We start from the raw sequence: 18,619 nt of genomic DNA on the forward strand, positions 1-18,619 counted from the left end.
CACCCATAAGAAAAAGATACCAATATAAGTAGACTATTCTTATATGAATTTTTCTAAAATTTTTCATGATTTCTTTGCTTTATAATGTTCTACATATATATCTAATTCAGAAATTGTTTTTCAACCTGCATTTTTGTTTTTTCATTCATGATTTTTGTTTGATACTTCAGTCAGAAAAGAGAAATTTGAAAAAGTAACAGAAACTTTTAGACATTATTTTAAGAAGAATATGAGATCTATGCATGAAGTTTACTAAACAAAAATAACCCTCAACAGGTTTTCATTTTTTTGTGGAGGATGGATAGAATATTTTCTTAATTTCATGTATTATTTGTTGAATTATGAATACTCTTGACAAAAAGAACACTTGTTATGACCATCCTCTGCTGTTTTGTAGTATACATGAGTCCTTACATATCTTTCTAGTATTGCTGTTGCTTCAATGTCCTACTGTCCTAGTTCCATCCCTATCTAGCAACCCCCACCTTCCTCACAATTGTAGGATAATTTACAATTTAAAATCCAAAGTAACAACAACAAAATCTATGAGAGAGTGATGCTACAAACTTGTGATAAAATGGGAAGTGGACTTGGCCCAATGGATAGGGTGTCTGTCTACCCCATGGGAGGTTCGCGGTTCAAACCCTGGGTCTCCTTGACCCATGTGGAGCTGGCCCATGTGCAGTGCTGATGCGCACAAGGAGTGCGCCCTGTAAGGAGAGCCACCCAGCACGAAAGAAAGTGCAGCCTGTCCAAGAATGGTGTTGCACACATGGAGAGCTGGCACAACAAGATGACGCAACAAAAAGAAACACAGATTCCCAGTGCCGCTGATAAGGACAGAAGAACACACAGTGAATGGACACAGAGAGCAGACAATAGGGTGGGGAAGGGGAGAGAAATAAATAAAAAAATAAATCTTTATATTTAAAACACTTATGATAAAGTATCATTGTAGTTATGGTACTGTAAAAATAGGTAATGTTCTGTAAATTAAAATTTTCTCTTGTAATTTACTCTTGACAGTTAAAGCATGCAAAGCTTTATTTAGAAATGAGTAAATAAGCAGTTTCATACTATCAATGAAAAAAATATATATACAATTATCTGTTTACCTCTTTTTTTCATGTGTTTCTGCCTGTCTTTTTAATCATTAACTATTCAGGATTATTCCAATAAATTTAATGGGATCAGAAAAGAATTGGCAGGAAAAAAGGTAAGGCTAAAATCCTGAGGAGAATGTATTCTTAGACCTTATTCGGTGATGTAGAAAGTGTGTATACATGTAAATGTAAGAGCTGTGCTATTAAATTTAATATTATCTTTTTTGGTATTTTTAGTACTTATAATAGTAGTTATGGAATCCCATGAAATAGATGAATGTTGTGTGAATTTACTGTCACATTTTAAATTTTAATCCTTCTTTTACTGCAATTGTACAAAAGTGTTTTTTCTTAACAGATGATTAAGAAAGCCATTAGTAATGTCAGAAGAATGACTTCTCATCCAACTCTTCCTTACTGTAAGTTGTTGATAATTAAAAATTATTCTTTTTTATTCTTATATCTTTTATTGTAACTTTTTATAAGAAATTTACAGAAAGCTTTTAGTTTTGATGGAAAGATAGTAAACATTTAATTTCCATTTTTTGTAGAGAATTTCATTTACCAAATAAAATCTTTTTGAGAATTGGATAAAAGTAGAAACATATTTTTCTGAATTATTAGAAAAGATTAATTTAATGCAGTAAATATTTAGCATTTTGACTAGACATTTCTAGGATAGTACATTTTGTGTCAGTGTAATCAATTTGTATTTTAATGTTTATCTTTTTAAGACAAATTGATCATAAGAATAGGACATAGTTATTAATAAGTTCTTATATTCTAAGGCAGGGTATATTTCTTTCCAGTGAATATTTTTAGGAATCTCAAAAGCGTGTCTTCATTTATCAGTGAACTTAATGCGGAATTTATTAGAATTATTGAAGCAGTAAAAAGGAACAGAGACAAAACTTTAAAATTGCTGGTGGTGGTTTTTTTTAATATGATTTTTAAATTGTACCCTTCAAATAATTCTACCACACAGTTACAAAAATAGTCCACATTAATTAAGATTTATTTATGTCCCTCCAATTTAATACCCATAAATAATTTTTACCACCTCTTTTCAATGGCAGATATTCTGATAAAATTGACAAAAATTCCTTTTTTATTAGTTATTATAATGCTACAAGCCTGTATTTTCAAAATGGGATACCGGTGTCCAAAACAAAGGAATAAAGGGCTCATGAAAAATACATTTAAAATGAAGAGAGTAACTTCTGCTATTTAGGCTAGAGGTATAAAAATTTTTTTTAAATTATTCTCTTTTCACTAATTGAATTTATTCAATACAAGAAATGTGTATTTTTCATCCACAAATCTAATGTGAAGATAGAACTAAAAAGCAGTCATAAAGGCTATAGAATAATAAATCAAAATGCATTTTATACATAAAACTTAAATAGTAACCACTTGACATAATATCCCTTTTAGGAGGATATATTTGATATTATTTAAATCTATCTTTATGCTATAGAGTTTAGACGTATACTGAGATATTGAAGGGACCTTGCTTTTTCTTAGCCCCATACCTTACCTTCTACTTACTTTACATGAATTATCTCATTTAATTCTCAAAACTAGTGACTTAAAGTTCATTATTCCCCTTTTATAGGTAAGGAAATAGGCTCAGAGAGATTAAAATTTTCACACAATTAGTAAATGGCCAAGTGAAGAATTAATATTTATTTAGCTTGTTCATTCTCTTCACTGAAGCAGATAACATACATTTGAATATAGGGTCAATCAGGGTAACTTTTAGAAATGATGCGTGATATTTGATTTTTTCAGAGACATGTAAATTTGAACATGAATAGTAAATTAAGATTGATTCTTTAGAAAGTTTTTATATTATTTAGTTATTGTAAAATTTATTTATTAAGGTTATTTTAAAAACCTTTGAGGGAAGCAGATGTGGCTCAAGCAATTGGGCTTCCGCCAGCCACATAGGAGGTCCGTGGTTTGGTTCCTGGTGCCTCCAAAGGAGAACAGTGAGCTGATGCAACAGGCAGGCATGGCAAGCCGACACAGCAGGATGACACAAAAAGAGACACAAAAAAAGAAAACATAATGAGAGACTCAACAAAGCAGGGAACAGAGGTTCCCAGTGCCTTCTTAAGAGATGAGCAGGTGCAGTGAGCTACAAGATGATGCAACAAGACACACAAGAGGGAAAACATAACGAGTGATACAACAAAGCAAGGAACAGAGTTGGCTTAAGCAGTTAGGTGCCTCCCTCCCACATCAGAGGTCCTGGGTTCGGTTCCCAGTGCCTCCTAAATAAAACAAGACAAACAGACACAACAAGTGCAAACAATGAGGGGGCGGGGAGAGATAAATAAATAATAAAATCTTTTTTTAAAAAATTTTAAGGAAAATGACCATTGAGATAGTTTAAAAGGAAATGCAATTTATAGAGGTTTAATTTAAATTCTTCTCTTGTTTTGTTTGAGGATGTGTTCTTAGTCAAATGTAAGTGTATGTAACTGTTTTATGATGAAGAATATTTAAGTGAAATTTCATATAAGGTAATAAATTCATAGAAATTGACCCTAACTTAGGTGTTTCTTTCAGAAAGATTTCCAATTTGGATTAAAAAATGTTTTTTTCCCAAAAAAATTCTTGAAATAAATTTGCAATTTTTACCCTCTTATAATGCAGATCTGACAGGAGCTCAAGATGGAAGTGTCAGAATGTTTGAGTGGGGCCATTCTCAACAAATAACTTGTTTTCGTTCTGGTGGCAATTCAAGAGTTACAAGAATGAGATTTAACTATCAAGGAAATAAGGTAGTATATAAATGTAAATTGAATAGTACTTTAATTGTATTGGAGATTTATAAATGTTACTCGTTTGAGTTTCTGAAGAGAACAGCTCACTTAGCGAGTAGTAACCATTAATCTATAAGATTAATTTCTCTCAAAGAATAGTTAAATGCCTTTGGTTCATCTTGGAAGTACCTTCTATATATCATTTAAAATTCACTTTAAAAATTGACTTTAATATAATACCTAAGGATTAAGTGATCATAGGACCATCTTAAATTATACAGTTTTGATTGGTAAATACTTCTACTTTCTTTATCCTCTGGAACTTTGCCCCTCAACGTATCTTTGCTTTAGTTTGCTAGACAGTTTTTACTCATCCTTCAAGCTCTGTATCACATACTCCCTTATTGGACTGTTTCGAAGTCTTCCCTGTCAAATTGCCCTGCATTCCCATAGTGGAATTCTTATACTTTGATAATCCTTATTTTATTTTACTTTCTACTATTGTTTACATGTTTTCCTTATTGTATGTTTTGTCCTTATTTTATCCTTTTAAAAATAAACAGTATTCTATCTTTCATATAATAAAAAACATTGCTGAATGTATGAATGTGTAAATCCAGTACCCTATTTTTGTAGTAGTATCCAGACTATGCTGTATATAATAAAATGTTATCTGGTATCTGTTTTATGTCCACTCTGGAATGTTTTGTAAGCAGTAACAAAATGTGTTTCTGGGCAGGAGGTGTAACCCAGTGGGTTGAGCACCTTTTTCCCTGGGTTCATTCTCTAGTATCTCCTTAAAAAAAAGAAAGAAAGGAAAAGGGGGGAGGGGGAGGCGGATGTATTTCTGGACTTTATCCGTGCATATGTAAAGTGAAAACAATTTATCAGTCATATACTTGAGAGTGAATATTATATGGGTATCACAGTGAGAATGAGGCTAAATATATGCTCTTTCATTCTTATTGAACACTTTTTAAAATATTTTTTTCTCTAAGTTTGGAATAGTCGATGCTGATGGATATTTAAGTTTGTATCAAACAAACTGGAAATGTCCAGTTACCGGAAGCATACCTAAGCCATACCTGGTAAGCCAAGAATTATTATCTTTTAGAAAATATGTATTTTTGTTTTAAATCTGAGGCAAGAGATTTTAAAGCCAAGAAGTAAAATCTAGTCCTAGGTACTTAATTACTTTGCTGGAAGATCCCATTCTTGTAAGCATTATGTGAAAATTATTGTGACGTTTGAAAAATCTCTGTCTCTGTAACTTGGAAAATTAATTTGTGTAGGATCAACATGGTGACCAGTGGGTCAATTGAGCTGCAGTAGCCATTATACCCAAATAGAATGATAAACAGTGTAGTGCATCTGGTTATTTTTCTGAAGTTATATTTTTAAATGCACAGAGTAGGTCTTCTACATCTTCTATATATTACTATTACTTTGTTGTCCATCTCTTTAAAAAAAGAAATACTGATTGATCTCTATTAAGGACTCTGCAGGCTTACACCTTCTCCAGCTTCATAGAACACTGTATCTATATTTAATATATTCTTCATATTCTTCAGCGAAACCCTTTGTAGGACTGAGCATCACCAATCAGGAAGAAGTTAAGAATTTGGGTTAAGATTCTGGTAATTCATTTAGGGTTAAATCTAGAATAGTGCTGGCGGCAGACTTGGCCCAGTGGTTAGGGTGTCCGTCTACCACATAGGAGGTCCACGGTTCAGACCCCAGGCCTCCTTGACCCGTGTGCAGCTGGCCCATTCCCAGTACTGATGAGCACAAGGAGTACCCTGCCACGCAGGGGTGTCCCCCGTGTAGGGGAGCCCCAAATGCAGGGAGTGCGCCCATAAGGAGAGCCGCCCAGCGTGAAAGAAAGTGCAGCCTGGCCGGGAATGGTGCTGCACACACAGAGAGCTGACACAACAAGATGATGCAACAAAAAGAAACACAGATTCCCGTGCCGCTGACAACAACAGAAGCAGACAAAGCAGATGCAGCAAATAGACACAGAGAACAGACAACCGGGGTGGGGGGAAAAGGGGAGAGAAATAAATAAATCTTAAAAAAAAAAAAAATAGAATAGTGCTGATCTAAGTGAAAGCCAACAAGGAAGAGTTTGTGACACTATCTTGAAAGAATACTAATTTCTTATATTTTCATTAAGCCAACCTATTTAGATATGCAAATTTATGTTCCCTGACTTTTTTTTTTAACCTTTTAAAATGATAAATCAGATTAAATTGTGCATAATTGATTCTTGGGGTTAAAGTAGATGTTGTTTGTTTTAAGGGCTTATCTAACCCATCTTTTTTTACCCCATCTGATTTAATCTTCTTTCGTGTCTCCCTTTTAACTTGTGGGTGAACAAGTGCAAAGGGCTTCGTAAAGGCTCATAATATATGCAGCCTGCTAAAAGGTTCAAGAAAAGTAAATGTGTATGTTCACGATTATGTATGTGAAAGAGAGAGAGGCAAACCAAAGTGACAAAATGTTTAAAATGGGTGAATTAAGGTAAAGGGTATATAATTACTGTTGCAACTTTTCTGAAGTTTTGGGGTAAAAAAAATACAAAGTTTAAAGAAGCCACTTTTTTAATAATTCATGTGCCTGAATATAAAATAGTTACTGTTTATAACATTTACTGTTTATAATAATAACAATAACATTTACTGTTTATAACCATTCCAGACTTGGCAGTGTCATAACAAAACAGCCAATGATTTTGTCTTCGTTAGTTCCTCCTCTTTGATCGCTACAGCTGGTCTTTCAACTGACAGTAGGTAATAGTTGAATTGCTTTTATATACTTTGTATACTTTGCCTATTAAAAATTTATCATAATTATGCCTTTAAGAGAGACTTCAAGAGACACGTCTCTTAAAGACTTATTACCTAGAGCATTTTTAAGATTCTAATTGTAAAGGAAATTCTGGTACTATTATAAACAACATCACTCCTCTTTTTAATTAAAAGATTTGGTTGTTAATGGAATAAAATTTTTCCATTTTTTCCCTATGTATTAAAAAAGCTTAAGGTGAAAAAGAGGATCATTATTTATCAGCAGTGTTATTTTAGTTAATCCTAACCATGGCCCTATGAGGTAGATGATATTACTGTATACAACAGGAAAGCAGAAACTCTTTAGAAAGACTTGTTACTGTATAAGATCACATACTAAATGGGAACACTCCACCCTTCTTCCCCTCCACCCCTCAACCCCCCAAAAAAGAAGCTGTTTGCAAGAAAATGCTACCCAGTTGAGTTCTTGAAACAAAGGCACAGTGAGGTTTCTGGGCTTTTATATTTATCTATGAAGTCTCATCTTGTACTAGAAATGGGTTTGCAGAAATATGGAGCCTTCATCTCATCTTCCATAGAAATTTTATACATATGTTAGTGTCTCCTTTTTAACTAATGGAAGGGAGAAAAAGCTGGTCCCATTCACAGTAGAAATAAAGTTTCTTTGTAATTGAGCGTTCAGTTAGAAGTGGAGTGGGCATCACCACCCAAAATCCTCAGGCCTGGGGAATAAAATATGGACTAGAGTAGACTTATTGGTATTCTACTATAGGCTTACTGTGATTCTAGCAGTGGAAGAAATTATATCATTGACGTGGAGACAGTGGTCACTGGAGGTGCTGAAGTCAGGGAGAGGGACAAAGAGGTGTAATACAGGACTTAGAATTGTCCTGAGTGACATTGCAACAACAGATATGGGTCATTATATATACAGCCATAACCTACAGAATTGAGTGGGAGAGAGTGTAAACTATATTGTAAACTATAATCCATGATTAGTGGCAGTGTTCCAAAATGTGTTCATCAGTTGCAATGAATGTACAACGCTAATGAAAGAAGTTGTTTATGTGGGGAAGGGTTGGAGGTGTGGGAATGGGGCATGTGGGAATCCCTTGTATTTTTTTATATAACATTTTATGTAATCTAAGTATCTTTTAAAAATAAAAAATGTATTAAAAAACAATAAATAAAATTGAGTATTGGTATCAGTCTGTCCAACTATTAGAAAATTGGTAAATTCAAAAAGTAGTTTTCATAATCAGTATTCTGTAATTAGTAATGCTTCCTGTATTTTTGTAAATACATGATAATCTGAAGCGTTTCAGTTTGGTGAGCTAGTCGTTTTTAAATTTTGTTCAAAAATAATCACATAAATATTGTAGTTATTTGTATTTGGTGTTTTTATAAATTTAAGAACTTTACATGAGTACATATTTGAAGTGTTATATAATGATATGGAAACATTTCTTAAAGTAATCAAGTTTTTTTTATTTTGTTTTTTCTCCAGAAACATATGTTTGTGGGATACTCTTGTAGCACCTACGAATAGTTTAGTCCATGGTAAGTTTTAAAAATCATAAATTTTGGAAGAATTTCCAAAATATTTCTTGTAGAAATTCATAGACTAAAAATTATATTTAAACTTATTTGTATTTAATAACAGAAATATTTATTAGCCTATAAGGTTTTTCATTTTACTCATGTTGGGAGATTTTGAAAGCAGAATGATGCAATATGCATAATTTACTCTATTTTCTGATAAAAGATAGTTAACATATAGATAATGTAAATATTATTTGCCTTTACTTTGGGATATCATAGCCAGATCATCATTATGGTCATCAGCTATTTCATAGTATTTTGGTTAAGGATTTCATTTTTAACTGAGTTAATACTAATCCCTTAAATTTTTCAAGTACATTTCTATTTTCAGTATATTGTTGACATTTATGTGTTTTTTTTAATAAAATTATTTTCAAGTATATCATACATGAACTATTAGCCAAAGGGGTGCTGATGCAAAGGACCAGAAATCTACTGGCTTTATTTCTGGATAAAAGCTTATAGTTACAAGGCCCTAAAGAATCCAGATCATGGCTAGTTTCTCACCAAAGTCAGTTGCCATGTGTTGAAGCAAGATGGTTGCCAATCTCTGTGAGAGATCAGCGCTCCTTTCTCTCGGCTACAGCTACAGGCTGGCATAGGGTTTGTCTCTCTACCTGGGGCTGCAGAATCAAAGTTTTCTCTTCCTGTGTATCTTCTGTGTGTCTTCTTGAGTGAGTGTCCTCCACCAAGGGGACAGGAACTTAAACTGAGTTACACCCTACTGACATGGTTGAAACAAAGCCCTAATATTAATATATTTTAATCAAAGACATCTCAGCTGAATCTAATAGAATCAAAGTGTATCATGCCCAGAGGAACAGACCAGTTTACAAAAACATTTTCACTTTTTGAAATTCATAAATTATCTCAAACTGCCACATGAACATACATAAACAGTAAGTATACAGTAAAAGGTGTGAAGTTATAAAACAAACATGCTTATCATCATACAGGGCTCTCATACCTCACCCCACCACCAACACCTTGCATTATTGTGAAACATTTGTCACAAACTAATGAAAGAGCATCATCAAAATATTAGTGCTACCTGTAGCCCTGTCTTATATTTGGTGTATTTCCCCCCAACTGACCTGATTATTAACACCCTGTTTTAGCATTATATATGTATAGTTCAGGAGAGAATGTTCCCAGATTTGTTCTGTTAGCCACAGTCCATCTTCCACCACAGGATTCCCTGTGTCATACAGTCCCATGCCTTGTACAGTCCATTCAAAGTATACACACAGTGACTCTCAGTTTCATCAGAGTTTTGCTCTTATCACCTCAGTCAATTTAAGAATGTGTTCATTAATCCAAAAGGAAAACTCCCATATCTCCCTTATATCCCTGTATTTTTGTCCTGTATATACTAGGGTTTCTTCATATGTGTATGTGTTTTACATGAGGTTTTACTACTTATACAGCCCCATGTTACAGTTTTTAACTGTCCTTCTAGTATTATGCATGATCTTAGACTCATACCCATATAAAATTTATATTTTTCATAAACGTATAGTGAGAGGAAGTGGACTTGGCCCAGTGGATAGGGCGTCCGTCTACCACATGGGAGGTCCACGGTTCAAATCCCAGGCCTCCTTGACCCGTGTGGAGCTGGCCCACGCGCAGTGCTGATGCACGCAAGGAGTGCCCTGCTCCACAGGGGTGTCTCTGCACACGCAGGGAGTGAGCCTCATACGGAGAACTGCTTAGCGCGAAAGAAAGTTTAGCCTGCCCAGGAATGGTGCCACACATACAGAGACCTGATACAACAAGATGACACAACAAAAAGAAACACAGATTCCCGTGCTGCTGACAACAACAGAAGCGGACAAAAACAACACGCAGCAAATAGACAAAGAGAGCAAACAACTGGGGTGGTGGGGGGCAGGGGGGAAGGGGAGAGAAATTTTTTTTAAACCTTAAAAAAATAAAAGATAAACGTATACTGAGGAATGAAGAATGGCCTTATCTCTTGTGCTGTATAATATAATCTTTTGCAAGACTGATTATGAAGATATACTTATTCAGTTTTTTCTTCCCTTAATGGAAAGCTTCTGGTCCTGTTAGTGATGTTTTACTTTCCATTATAGTGATTCCTGCATCAGTGAATCTATTGTACCATAGCTTTATCCCACCTTTTTATATCTCTAATAATTAATTTGTCAGGTATAAAACATAATATTTTTGCAATTTCAAGAATTTCAGTTCTTAGCCTTTATATTCTTCCTCAGAATTTAAGTAGTTTTGCATATGTGACAATAAGTTTTCTTCAAGTGCTCCTGAGTGCTGCACTGCAATGCCCTACAGCCAGCAATCCCTTGCCCTAAGCAGCACAACTTGACTGCTGTCCCACAGCATTCTGTAGGAGAGTTGTGTGAGCTGCCTTATACATACACGGCTAGTTCTGGGATAGCAAATCCCCCAGGCCACCACCAGACAGATTGGGCCAGATGTACATGCCCCCCTGTATATGCACAAGGGTTTCTCTGCTCCCTTTAGAACCAGGACCAGGAATCCTTACTGGCAACATGGGCCAGTTCCATGCCCAGCCAGTGAGGGGTGGAGAAGGGCCAGCCAGAGCACCATAAGATCCTTTCATTTTTTTGTAGCCTTTTTATGAGATCTTACCACTTTTCTTTAGCTTTTTTCTTGGTTGGGGGCCCACTTGTTAATAAAACCCTTTAACTCTTTTTCTGTAACTTTTAGAAAGATGTTTTGCCTGTTTTTGCTTGTTCAAAACTTCTGTAGGGGGACAAAAGCCCTGAAACTTCTCTTTCCTCCATCTTGATTGGAGCAGGATCTTGGCATTCACTATTTAATGCTTATTTTTAAAGACCAAAGAGTTAAAGAAGCAATAGGAATCAATGTGGAAAAAAAAATTTTTTTTAAACACAGCAGAACTTGTGGGGGGGGGAAATACTCTTTGAAACATAAAACTCAGGGTTTAGGTTAAGGTGTAGATTTAGACTTACCTTAAGAGAAAACTGGACTCTAGAGCTAAGGAAATCACTAAAGAAAAAGAGGTAAAATATTGCAGATACATTTAGAGACACAGAGGAGAGAATTTTGCAGATACATTTAGAGACACAGAGGAGAGAATATTGCAGATACATTTAGAGACACGGAGGAGAGAATAAGAGGAGTATCAGGAAAGAATAGAAAGAACCAAAGGGAGATCATATAAAACCATAGGGTCTAATTACCATTTAGCTATAGAGTATATGTTCATCAAATGCCTAGAAAAGTGGCCCAAGTAGTCTTTAGGTACTATTATTAATTTACCACATTTACTTAATTTTAGAACTGGAAGGTACCAAAGATAAATCATGTAGAAGCATAGAGAAGTAAAATGCTTTCCTCCCTATGTCATACTCTGTTGATCAGCCTAGCGAGGACTAAAACTCAGTCTCTTAAATCTGTCTCTTACACTTCCTAATTTTGGTGTCATTGCTATTAATAGGATATGCATTTTAGTAAAAACATTTCCCTATGAGTATAACATAAAATATCATTAATTTATTTTCCATTCAGTTGCATTCAGTGATAATATGGCCATCATTGGTCAGAAATTTATCAGTGCTGTATTTACTAAGCATTTGATTTAGACTTAGTTACAGAAGAAATGTTTCATTTCAGGAAATATTGAAGTATATGCAAATAAGCTGCTCTATTAAAAATGAATATTTTTATTCATTTTGGGAATATTGGGCATTGCTTTTACTCCTGTATAACCAGTACCTGAGACTAACATTTCAAACTTATTTACAAAATGAATGTATATGCATATGCATATGCTAAATCCAAACTTAAAACAGTTTAAAATCATACTTCTAAAGAAATCATGTATCATATTAGTTGATGCTAAAGAGACCATTTGACAAAATCAAATACTTATTCATGAAAAAATTCACAGTAAACTAAGAATAAAGGGCTACTTTCTCAACTATGAAGAATATCTATAAAAAACCTTAAAGCTAACATACTTAATGGTGAGAGACTAGATGCATTCCTCCTAAGGATGTCCTCTCTCACCACTCCTTTTCAACGTCATAGTGAAAATCTTAGCTAATGCAGAGGAATAAAGAAAAAGAAAAGTTATACAGATTGGGAAGGAGAAACAATTGTCTTTATTCACAGAGGACATAATTTTCTAGGTAGAAAAATTGTAAACTATCAACCAAGAAACTCTGGAACTAATGTCCAAGTGTACCACAATAGCAGAACAATATATTTGTTAATTGTTTTCCCATATACTAGCAATGCACAATTAGAATTTTTTTTAATTTTAAATTATTATTTACAATAGCACCCACAAAAGATGAAATGCTGAGGTATATATCTAACAAAATATATAAAGAATCTTTGTGCAGAAAACTACAAAATTCTAATGAAAGTAATTGAAGAAAATCTAAATAAATGGATTGATGGCCCATATTCATATATTGTCATATACGGTTAAGATGTCAGTTCTGCCTAACCTTATCTATAGATTGGATGCAATCCCAGTCAAAATCATAGTTAGCTATTTTGTGGAAGTCAAAAAGTGATTGTAAAATTTATATGGAAACACTAAGGACTTAGAATAGAGAACACAATAATGAAGAAAAATAAAATTGGAGGGCTCCTATTTTGAAGCTACAGTAATTGAGAGAGCATGGTATTAGTGAAACAACATACACATAGACCCAAGAACAAAATAAAGAACCCAGAGATAGACTTACACATATATTATCATCAGCTGATCTTTGATAAAGGCAGAAGAGCAATTCAGTAGAGAAAGGATAGTCTACTCAACAAATTATGTTGGAACAATTAGATGTAGGAATGTAAAAAATGAAACTAGTCAAGGTCTTACACCTTTCACAGAAATTAACTCAAAATGAATCATAAATCTACATATAAAATGTAAAACTTCTAGGAGAAAATTTAGTAAAAGAATCTAAGTGACTTTGAGATTGGTGGTGAGACTTTAGATGCAACTCCAGAAACATATCCATGAAAGAAACTGAGAATTTAAGATCTTTTAAAATTGACCTCTTCTCTTTATTTGAATAGCAAATGAGCATATAAAAAGGTGCTCAACATCATTAGTCATTAGGGAGCAAACAGAAATCACCGTACGATACTACTAAACACACTTGAATGGCCAAAATTGAAAAGTATTGGTGAAGAAATTGGAACCCTTGTATGCTGCTCACAGATTTATGATATAGGCATCTAATTAAAAAGACCAGCTACCAGCAATCCTTGACTTCTTTGCCACATGGTGGCATCTCCTGGTCTCTCTCTTCTCTTCCTCGTTTCGTTGCTTTAGCTTCTTACTTCCATGACTTTCTCTCTTTGGTTTGCTTCCGTTCATAAAGGACTTCAGTAGGAGGATTAAGACCCATCCTGAATGAGTTGGGTCACACCTTAATTGAAGTAGGTTCATCCAAAGTTCTTACTTAAAATGAGTTTACACCTACAAGAATGAATTAACTTTAAGAACATGTTTTTCTAGGGTACATAACAGCTTCAAACCACCACAGTGATACCTTGTTAGAATCGATGAAGCAGTGTTATTTTAGTTACTTATTAATTATAGTCTATAGTTTGCATTAGAATTCTTTGTACAGTCCTACAAGTTTTTTAAACATTTTTATTCTTCCAATATATACAACCTAAAATTTCCCAAAAGTACAAAGTTCAGTGGCATTAGTTACATTTACAATGTTGTGCTGCCATTACCACCATCCCAAACAGAAACTCTATCAATTAAGCATTCACATCCTATTCCCCACCTTAACCCCTTACTCTGGTAACCTGTATTCTAATTTCTGACTCTGACTTAGCATATTACAATTATTTCATGTAAGTGAGATCATAAAATATTTGATCTTTTGTGTCTGGCTTATTTCACTCAACATGATGTCTTCAAAGTTTTATCATGTTGTAACATTCATTGTATCTTCATTCCTTTTTACAGCTGAAGAATGTTCCATTCAAAGGATATACCAAATTTTGTTTATCCATTTTCCACTAACAGACACTTGGGTTCCTTTGATCTTTTTGCAGTTGTGAATAATGCACTGTGAACATCATTGTGCAATTATCCGTTCAAACCCCTGCTTTCAGTTCTTTGGAGTATATACCTAAAAGTGAGATTGTTGGAGCATATGATAATTCTATATTTAACTTTTTTAAGAACTGCTGAAGTATCTTCAGTGGCTGCACCATTTTACGTTCCCATCAACAATGATCAAGTGTCCCCTATTTTTCCACATCCTCTCCAACACTTATTTTCTTTTTTTTTTTTTAATAGTAGCCATTCTAGTAGTTGAAAATGGTATCTCATTGTGGCTTTGATTTGCATTTCCCTAATGGATAATGTTGTGCATCTTTTCATGTGTTTATTGGTCATTTGTATATCTTCTTTGGAGAAAAGTCTATTCACGTTTTTTTTTTCCCCCTGAGATGGCTCCCTCATCTATCTACTCACTGCATCTGCTAGCTGTGTCTGCGTGTTGTCTCTGCTCATTGTACTCACTCATTGTGTCTGCTCATTGTCTGCTCACCATCTTTAGGATGCACCAGGAACTGAACCTGGGACCTCCCATATGGGAAGCAGGCACGCAACTGCTTGAACCACATCTGCTCCCCTTATCCCTTTTTTAATGGGATCACTTGTCTTTTTTGTCATTGAGTTGTAGCAGTTATTTATATATTCATATATTCTGGATTTTAAATCCTTTTCAGATAAATGGTTTCCAAATATTTTCCCCCAATCTGTAGGTTGTGTTAGAATTTATTCTTGTTAGGTTTCACTTTCTTAATAATATCCTTTGATACACCAGATTTTAAGTTCGATAAAGTCCTACTTACCTATTTTTTTTTTCTTCTGGAGCCCTTGCTTTTGGTGTAAAGTCTAAGAATCCATTGCCAAGTAAAAGGCCTGAAGATATTTTCCTATATTTTTGTATAGGAATTTTATAGTTTCAGCTTTTTTATTTAGGTCTTTGATCCATTTGTATATGGTATGAGTTAAGTGTCCTCCTTATTCTTTTGATTATGCATTATGAGTATATAGAAACACTACTGATTTTTGGGTATTGCTATTGTACCTTGCCACTTTGCTGAATTCATTTATGAACTTTGTTATAGGTAAGGTATTTATTAATTTCCCTCATGATTTCTTTTTTGACCTTTAGCTTGAAATTTTATCATTTAACTTGTGAATTTTCTAGTTCTATCTCTGTTCTTAATTTCTAGCATTGTGGTCAGATAAGGTATATATCATTATTTCAGTATATTTAAATTTGTTGACACTTGTTTTGTGACCCCACATATAGTCTATCCTAGAGAATGACCCATGAAACTAGATATTAATGTATATTCTCCTGCTCTTCGTTGAAGTGTTCTATATATGTCTCTTTGGTTTAGTTGGTTTATAGTATTGCTTAAGTCTTCCATTTTGTTATTGATTTTCTGTTTTGATTTATAATCCATTGAATTGAATTCTCCTATTGTTGAATGAATAGTATATTAATGTAGAGCCATCTATTTCTCCTTTCATATTTGTCAATATTAGGTCATATATTTTGGGATTCTGCTGTCAGATACATGTGTATTTCTAATTTTTATACCTTCTGTTTGAATTGACAATTTTGTCAATATATAATGTCTTTCTCTGTCCTTTGTAACTTTTTTTTTTTAAGATTCATTTTTTATTTATTTTTCTCCCCATCCCCCCTACCCCAGTTGTCTCTTCTCTGTGTCCATTTGCTGAGTGTTCTTTTGTCTGCTTCTGTTGTTGTCAGTAGCATGGGAATCTGTGTTTCTTTTTGTTACGTCATCTTGCTGCATCAGCTCTCCTTGTGTGCAGCGCCATTCCTGGGCAGGCTGAAATTTCTTTCGCTCTGGGCAGCTCTCCTTACGGGGCGCACTTCTTGCGCATGGGGCTCCCCTAAGAAGGGGACACCCCTGCGTGGAAGGGCACTCCTTGCGCGCATCAGCACTGCGCATGGGCCAGCTCCACACGGTCAAGGAGGCCCCGGGTTTGAACCGCGGACCTCCCGTGTGGAAGATGGACATCCTAACCACTGGGCCAAGTCCGCTTCCACTTCTTTCTTACATTGCTAAATGTTTTGTGTTTCGCTCTCTTTTTTTTTTTTTTCTTTTTTTCTTTCAGCTTTTACCTGTCATGATAGTGGAGCCACAGTTTTAGCATATGCTCCAAAACATCAGCTACTGATATCAGGTGGCAGAAAAGGTTTTACATGTGTATTTGACCTTCGTCAACGACTACAGAAGCAGCTTTTTCAGAGCCATGATTCTCCAGTTAAAGCCATTGCAGTTGATCCAACTGAAGAGTACTTTGTTACAGGATCTGCTGAAGGCAGTATAAAGGTAAATGCAATGGTGCCACGGTATTTACAAAATGAATTGAAATTTTCAGAAGCATGAGGTCTTTAATCATATTGATAGTACCATTTTATTTAAACACTGGTAATCTCAACTCCTTTATATTCAACAATGCTAACTGCTGTTTAATAAATCTTTTGATGAATGAAACTGTATACACTAGGTACTTTTCTATTTGAATTGGTTTTAAAGATCCTTAATTAATGCCATCAGAAGAACTAACTTTTCAACGTGGATACAAACAGATGTCAGAATTACATTAGAGTGATAATTATTTTGTTATATTTTATTGAGTTACATTATTATACTAGAGTTTATAATTTACTGAATTCAATTTTCAGTTGAACTGAATTTCATTTTTAAGTGCTAAGAAAACCTTTTTCCTTTAAACAAATTTCTACCCATTTATTTCATATCAGTATTAACATCTAACAACATAGTGCCTGAGGAATTCAGAATATACCTGGATAAGCCCTGCCTGTAGTAATCCTTCTCAAAACCCTGTGTGTTGGGGAGCTGGTGTGCCTCAGTGGTTGAGCACCTGCTTTGCATATACGAAATCCTGTGTTCAATCCCTGGTTCTTCCTTAAAACAAACAAAAACCAATATTTTTTAAACATTTGTTAAAAATGTTATGACTCATTAAAAATACAAATTTCTGCTTCCCACTCCCAGAAATTCTGATTTGGTAAGTCCCCAGCTCAGAAATCTGCCTTTTTATAACACACACCTAGTGATTTTGGTGTTGGGTCTTCTGGCCACACTTGTGGAGATCTATAGGGATAATGCAGTTTAAAACCATCCTTATGTTAATTCTAATGATCAGAACCCAAGAATTGAAAAATACTATTATCTATAGTTTTGTTTCTTAGAATCCATTAATTTAAGCACTGTTGACCATTTTTAGTACAAATAAATTGGTCGTCTTTGTTGGAACCAAGCAAACTGTTTTCTTAATTCTCAGCCAGAAAAAACTTAACGAGAATTGTAGAAGTTTTAAAAAGCTTTTCATAAAATCCCAATGTATATACCAACCAATGGAATTATCTTCTTTCAATTCAAAGCTGACTTCTCACTTGAACTGCCTTAATTTTAGAGTAAATCATAATGTTTTAGATTAGTTCTTTAAATTAGTTTGTATGGTGAATCTGATATTTACTTTTTAGTCAAGTAGAAGACAATTTGAAGGTATGCCATATATTACCCAGAAGTCATTATTTTAAAAAATTCATTTCAATAATATCTATGAATTAATGAGTTTCTTAGGATGGAGAAAGAAGGGTTAAGAAAAATATGTGGTATCAGAAAAAAAATCAGATAATTGATTTCCCTGTATATCCTGAAAGCATTCAGGTCCTTCATGTAAGTGAAGTTGCTTCTAATTTCTTTAGAGACAGACACATTTACTTTGGTAATTAAAGGCTGAAAATAGCTTAATAAATGAAGTATTCCGAAGTTGTAATGTTGACTGAGTCTTGTACGTGTAGCTTAACTTCACCTGAACTGAGGGCCTCTATGTGTCAGGCTCTTTCCTCTTTCCAGCTGTTGTGATCCCCTAGTGAGTATTTTGATAGTATAGAGAAGGGACTACTCACTGTACAGCCACACAGAAAAAAGTATAGCTGAGAAATCTGAAACCTTGATTATAGTCCCTGTAATACTACAAGTTTCTATATTATACATGTCACATCTTCATATGTTAGTTTTCTTATCTTCACTGTAAGGTTAGTAGCACCTTACTCTCTTAGTGCACAGATTTTAAGAATTTAATAATATGAAAGTAACTTGAAAGTAGGCAAAACCCTGTACAGAATTAAGGTGCTACAATTATAGTCCTACACAAGTTCTTCTCCATCTTTGTTTTAGAAATTCTTTATCCGCTCGGGAAGACAGGACAGGATTTTTTATTTGAATTTTTAAGTTGATCATCAAT

General features: G+C 34.2%; 1 protein-coding gene across 4 annotated transcripts in view; it reads left to right on the forward strand.

Moving 5' to 3' along the window:
* Positions 1 to 18,619, forward strand: part of DMXL1 (Dmx like 1) — a 166,784-nt gene that overhangs the window by 141,769 nt on the left and 6,396 nt on the right. For 2 of the 4 annotated variants that reach the window (XM_058277529.2, XM_058277537.2), the window contains 7 exons: positions 1,166 to 1,216; positions 1,462 to 1,522; positions 3,765 to 3,892; positions 4,873 to 4,962; positions 6,572 to 6,663; positions 8,189 to 8,241; positions 16,454 to 16,671. In XM_058277529.2, the coding sequence (XP_058133512.1) occupies positions 1,166 to 1,216; positions 1,462 to 1,522; positions 3,765 to 3,892; positions 4,873 to 4,962; positions 6,572 to 6,663; positions 8,189 to 8,241; positions 16,454 to 16,671 (693 nt within the window). The remainder of the gene's footprint in view (positions 1 to 1,165; positions 1,217 to 1,461; positions 1,523 to 3,764; positions 3,893 to 4,872; positions 4,963 to 6,571; positions 6,664 to 8,188; positions 8,242 to 16,453; positions 16,672 to 18,619) is intronic. The other 2 variants (XM_058277531.2, XM_058277541.2) reach the window with 1 other exon arrangement.

The sequence above is a fragment of the Dasypus novemcinctus genome, chromosome 2 (genome assembly GCF_030445035.2).
Source record: "Dasypus novemcinctus isolate mDasNov1 chromosome 2, mDasNov1.1.hap2, whole genome shotgun sequence".
NCBI classification, from domain to species: domain Eukaryota; kingdom Metazoa; phylum Chordata; class Mammalia; order Cingulata; family Dasypodidae; genus Dasypus; species Dasypus novemcinctus.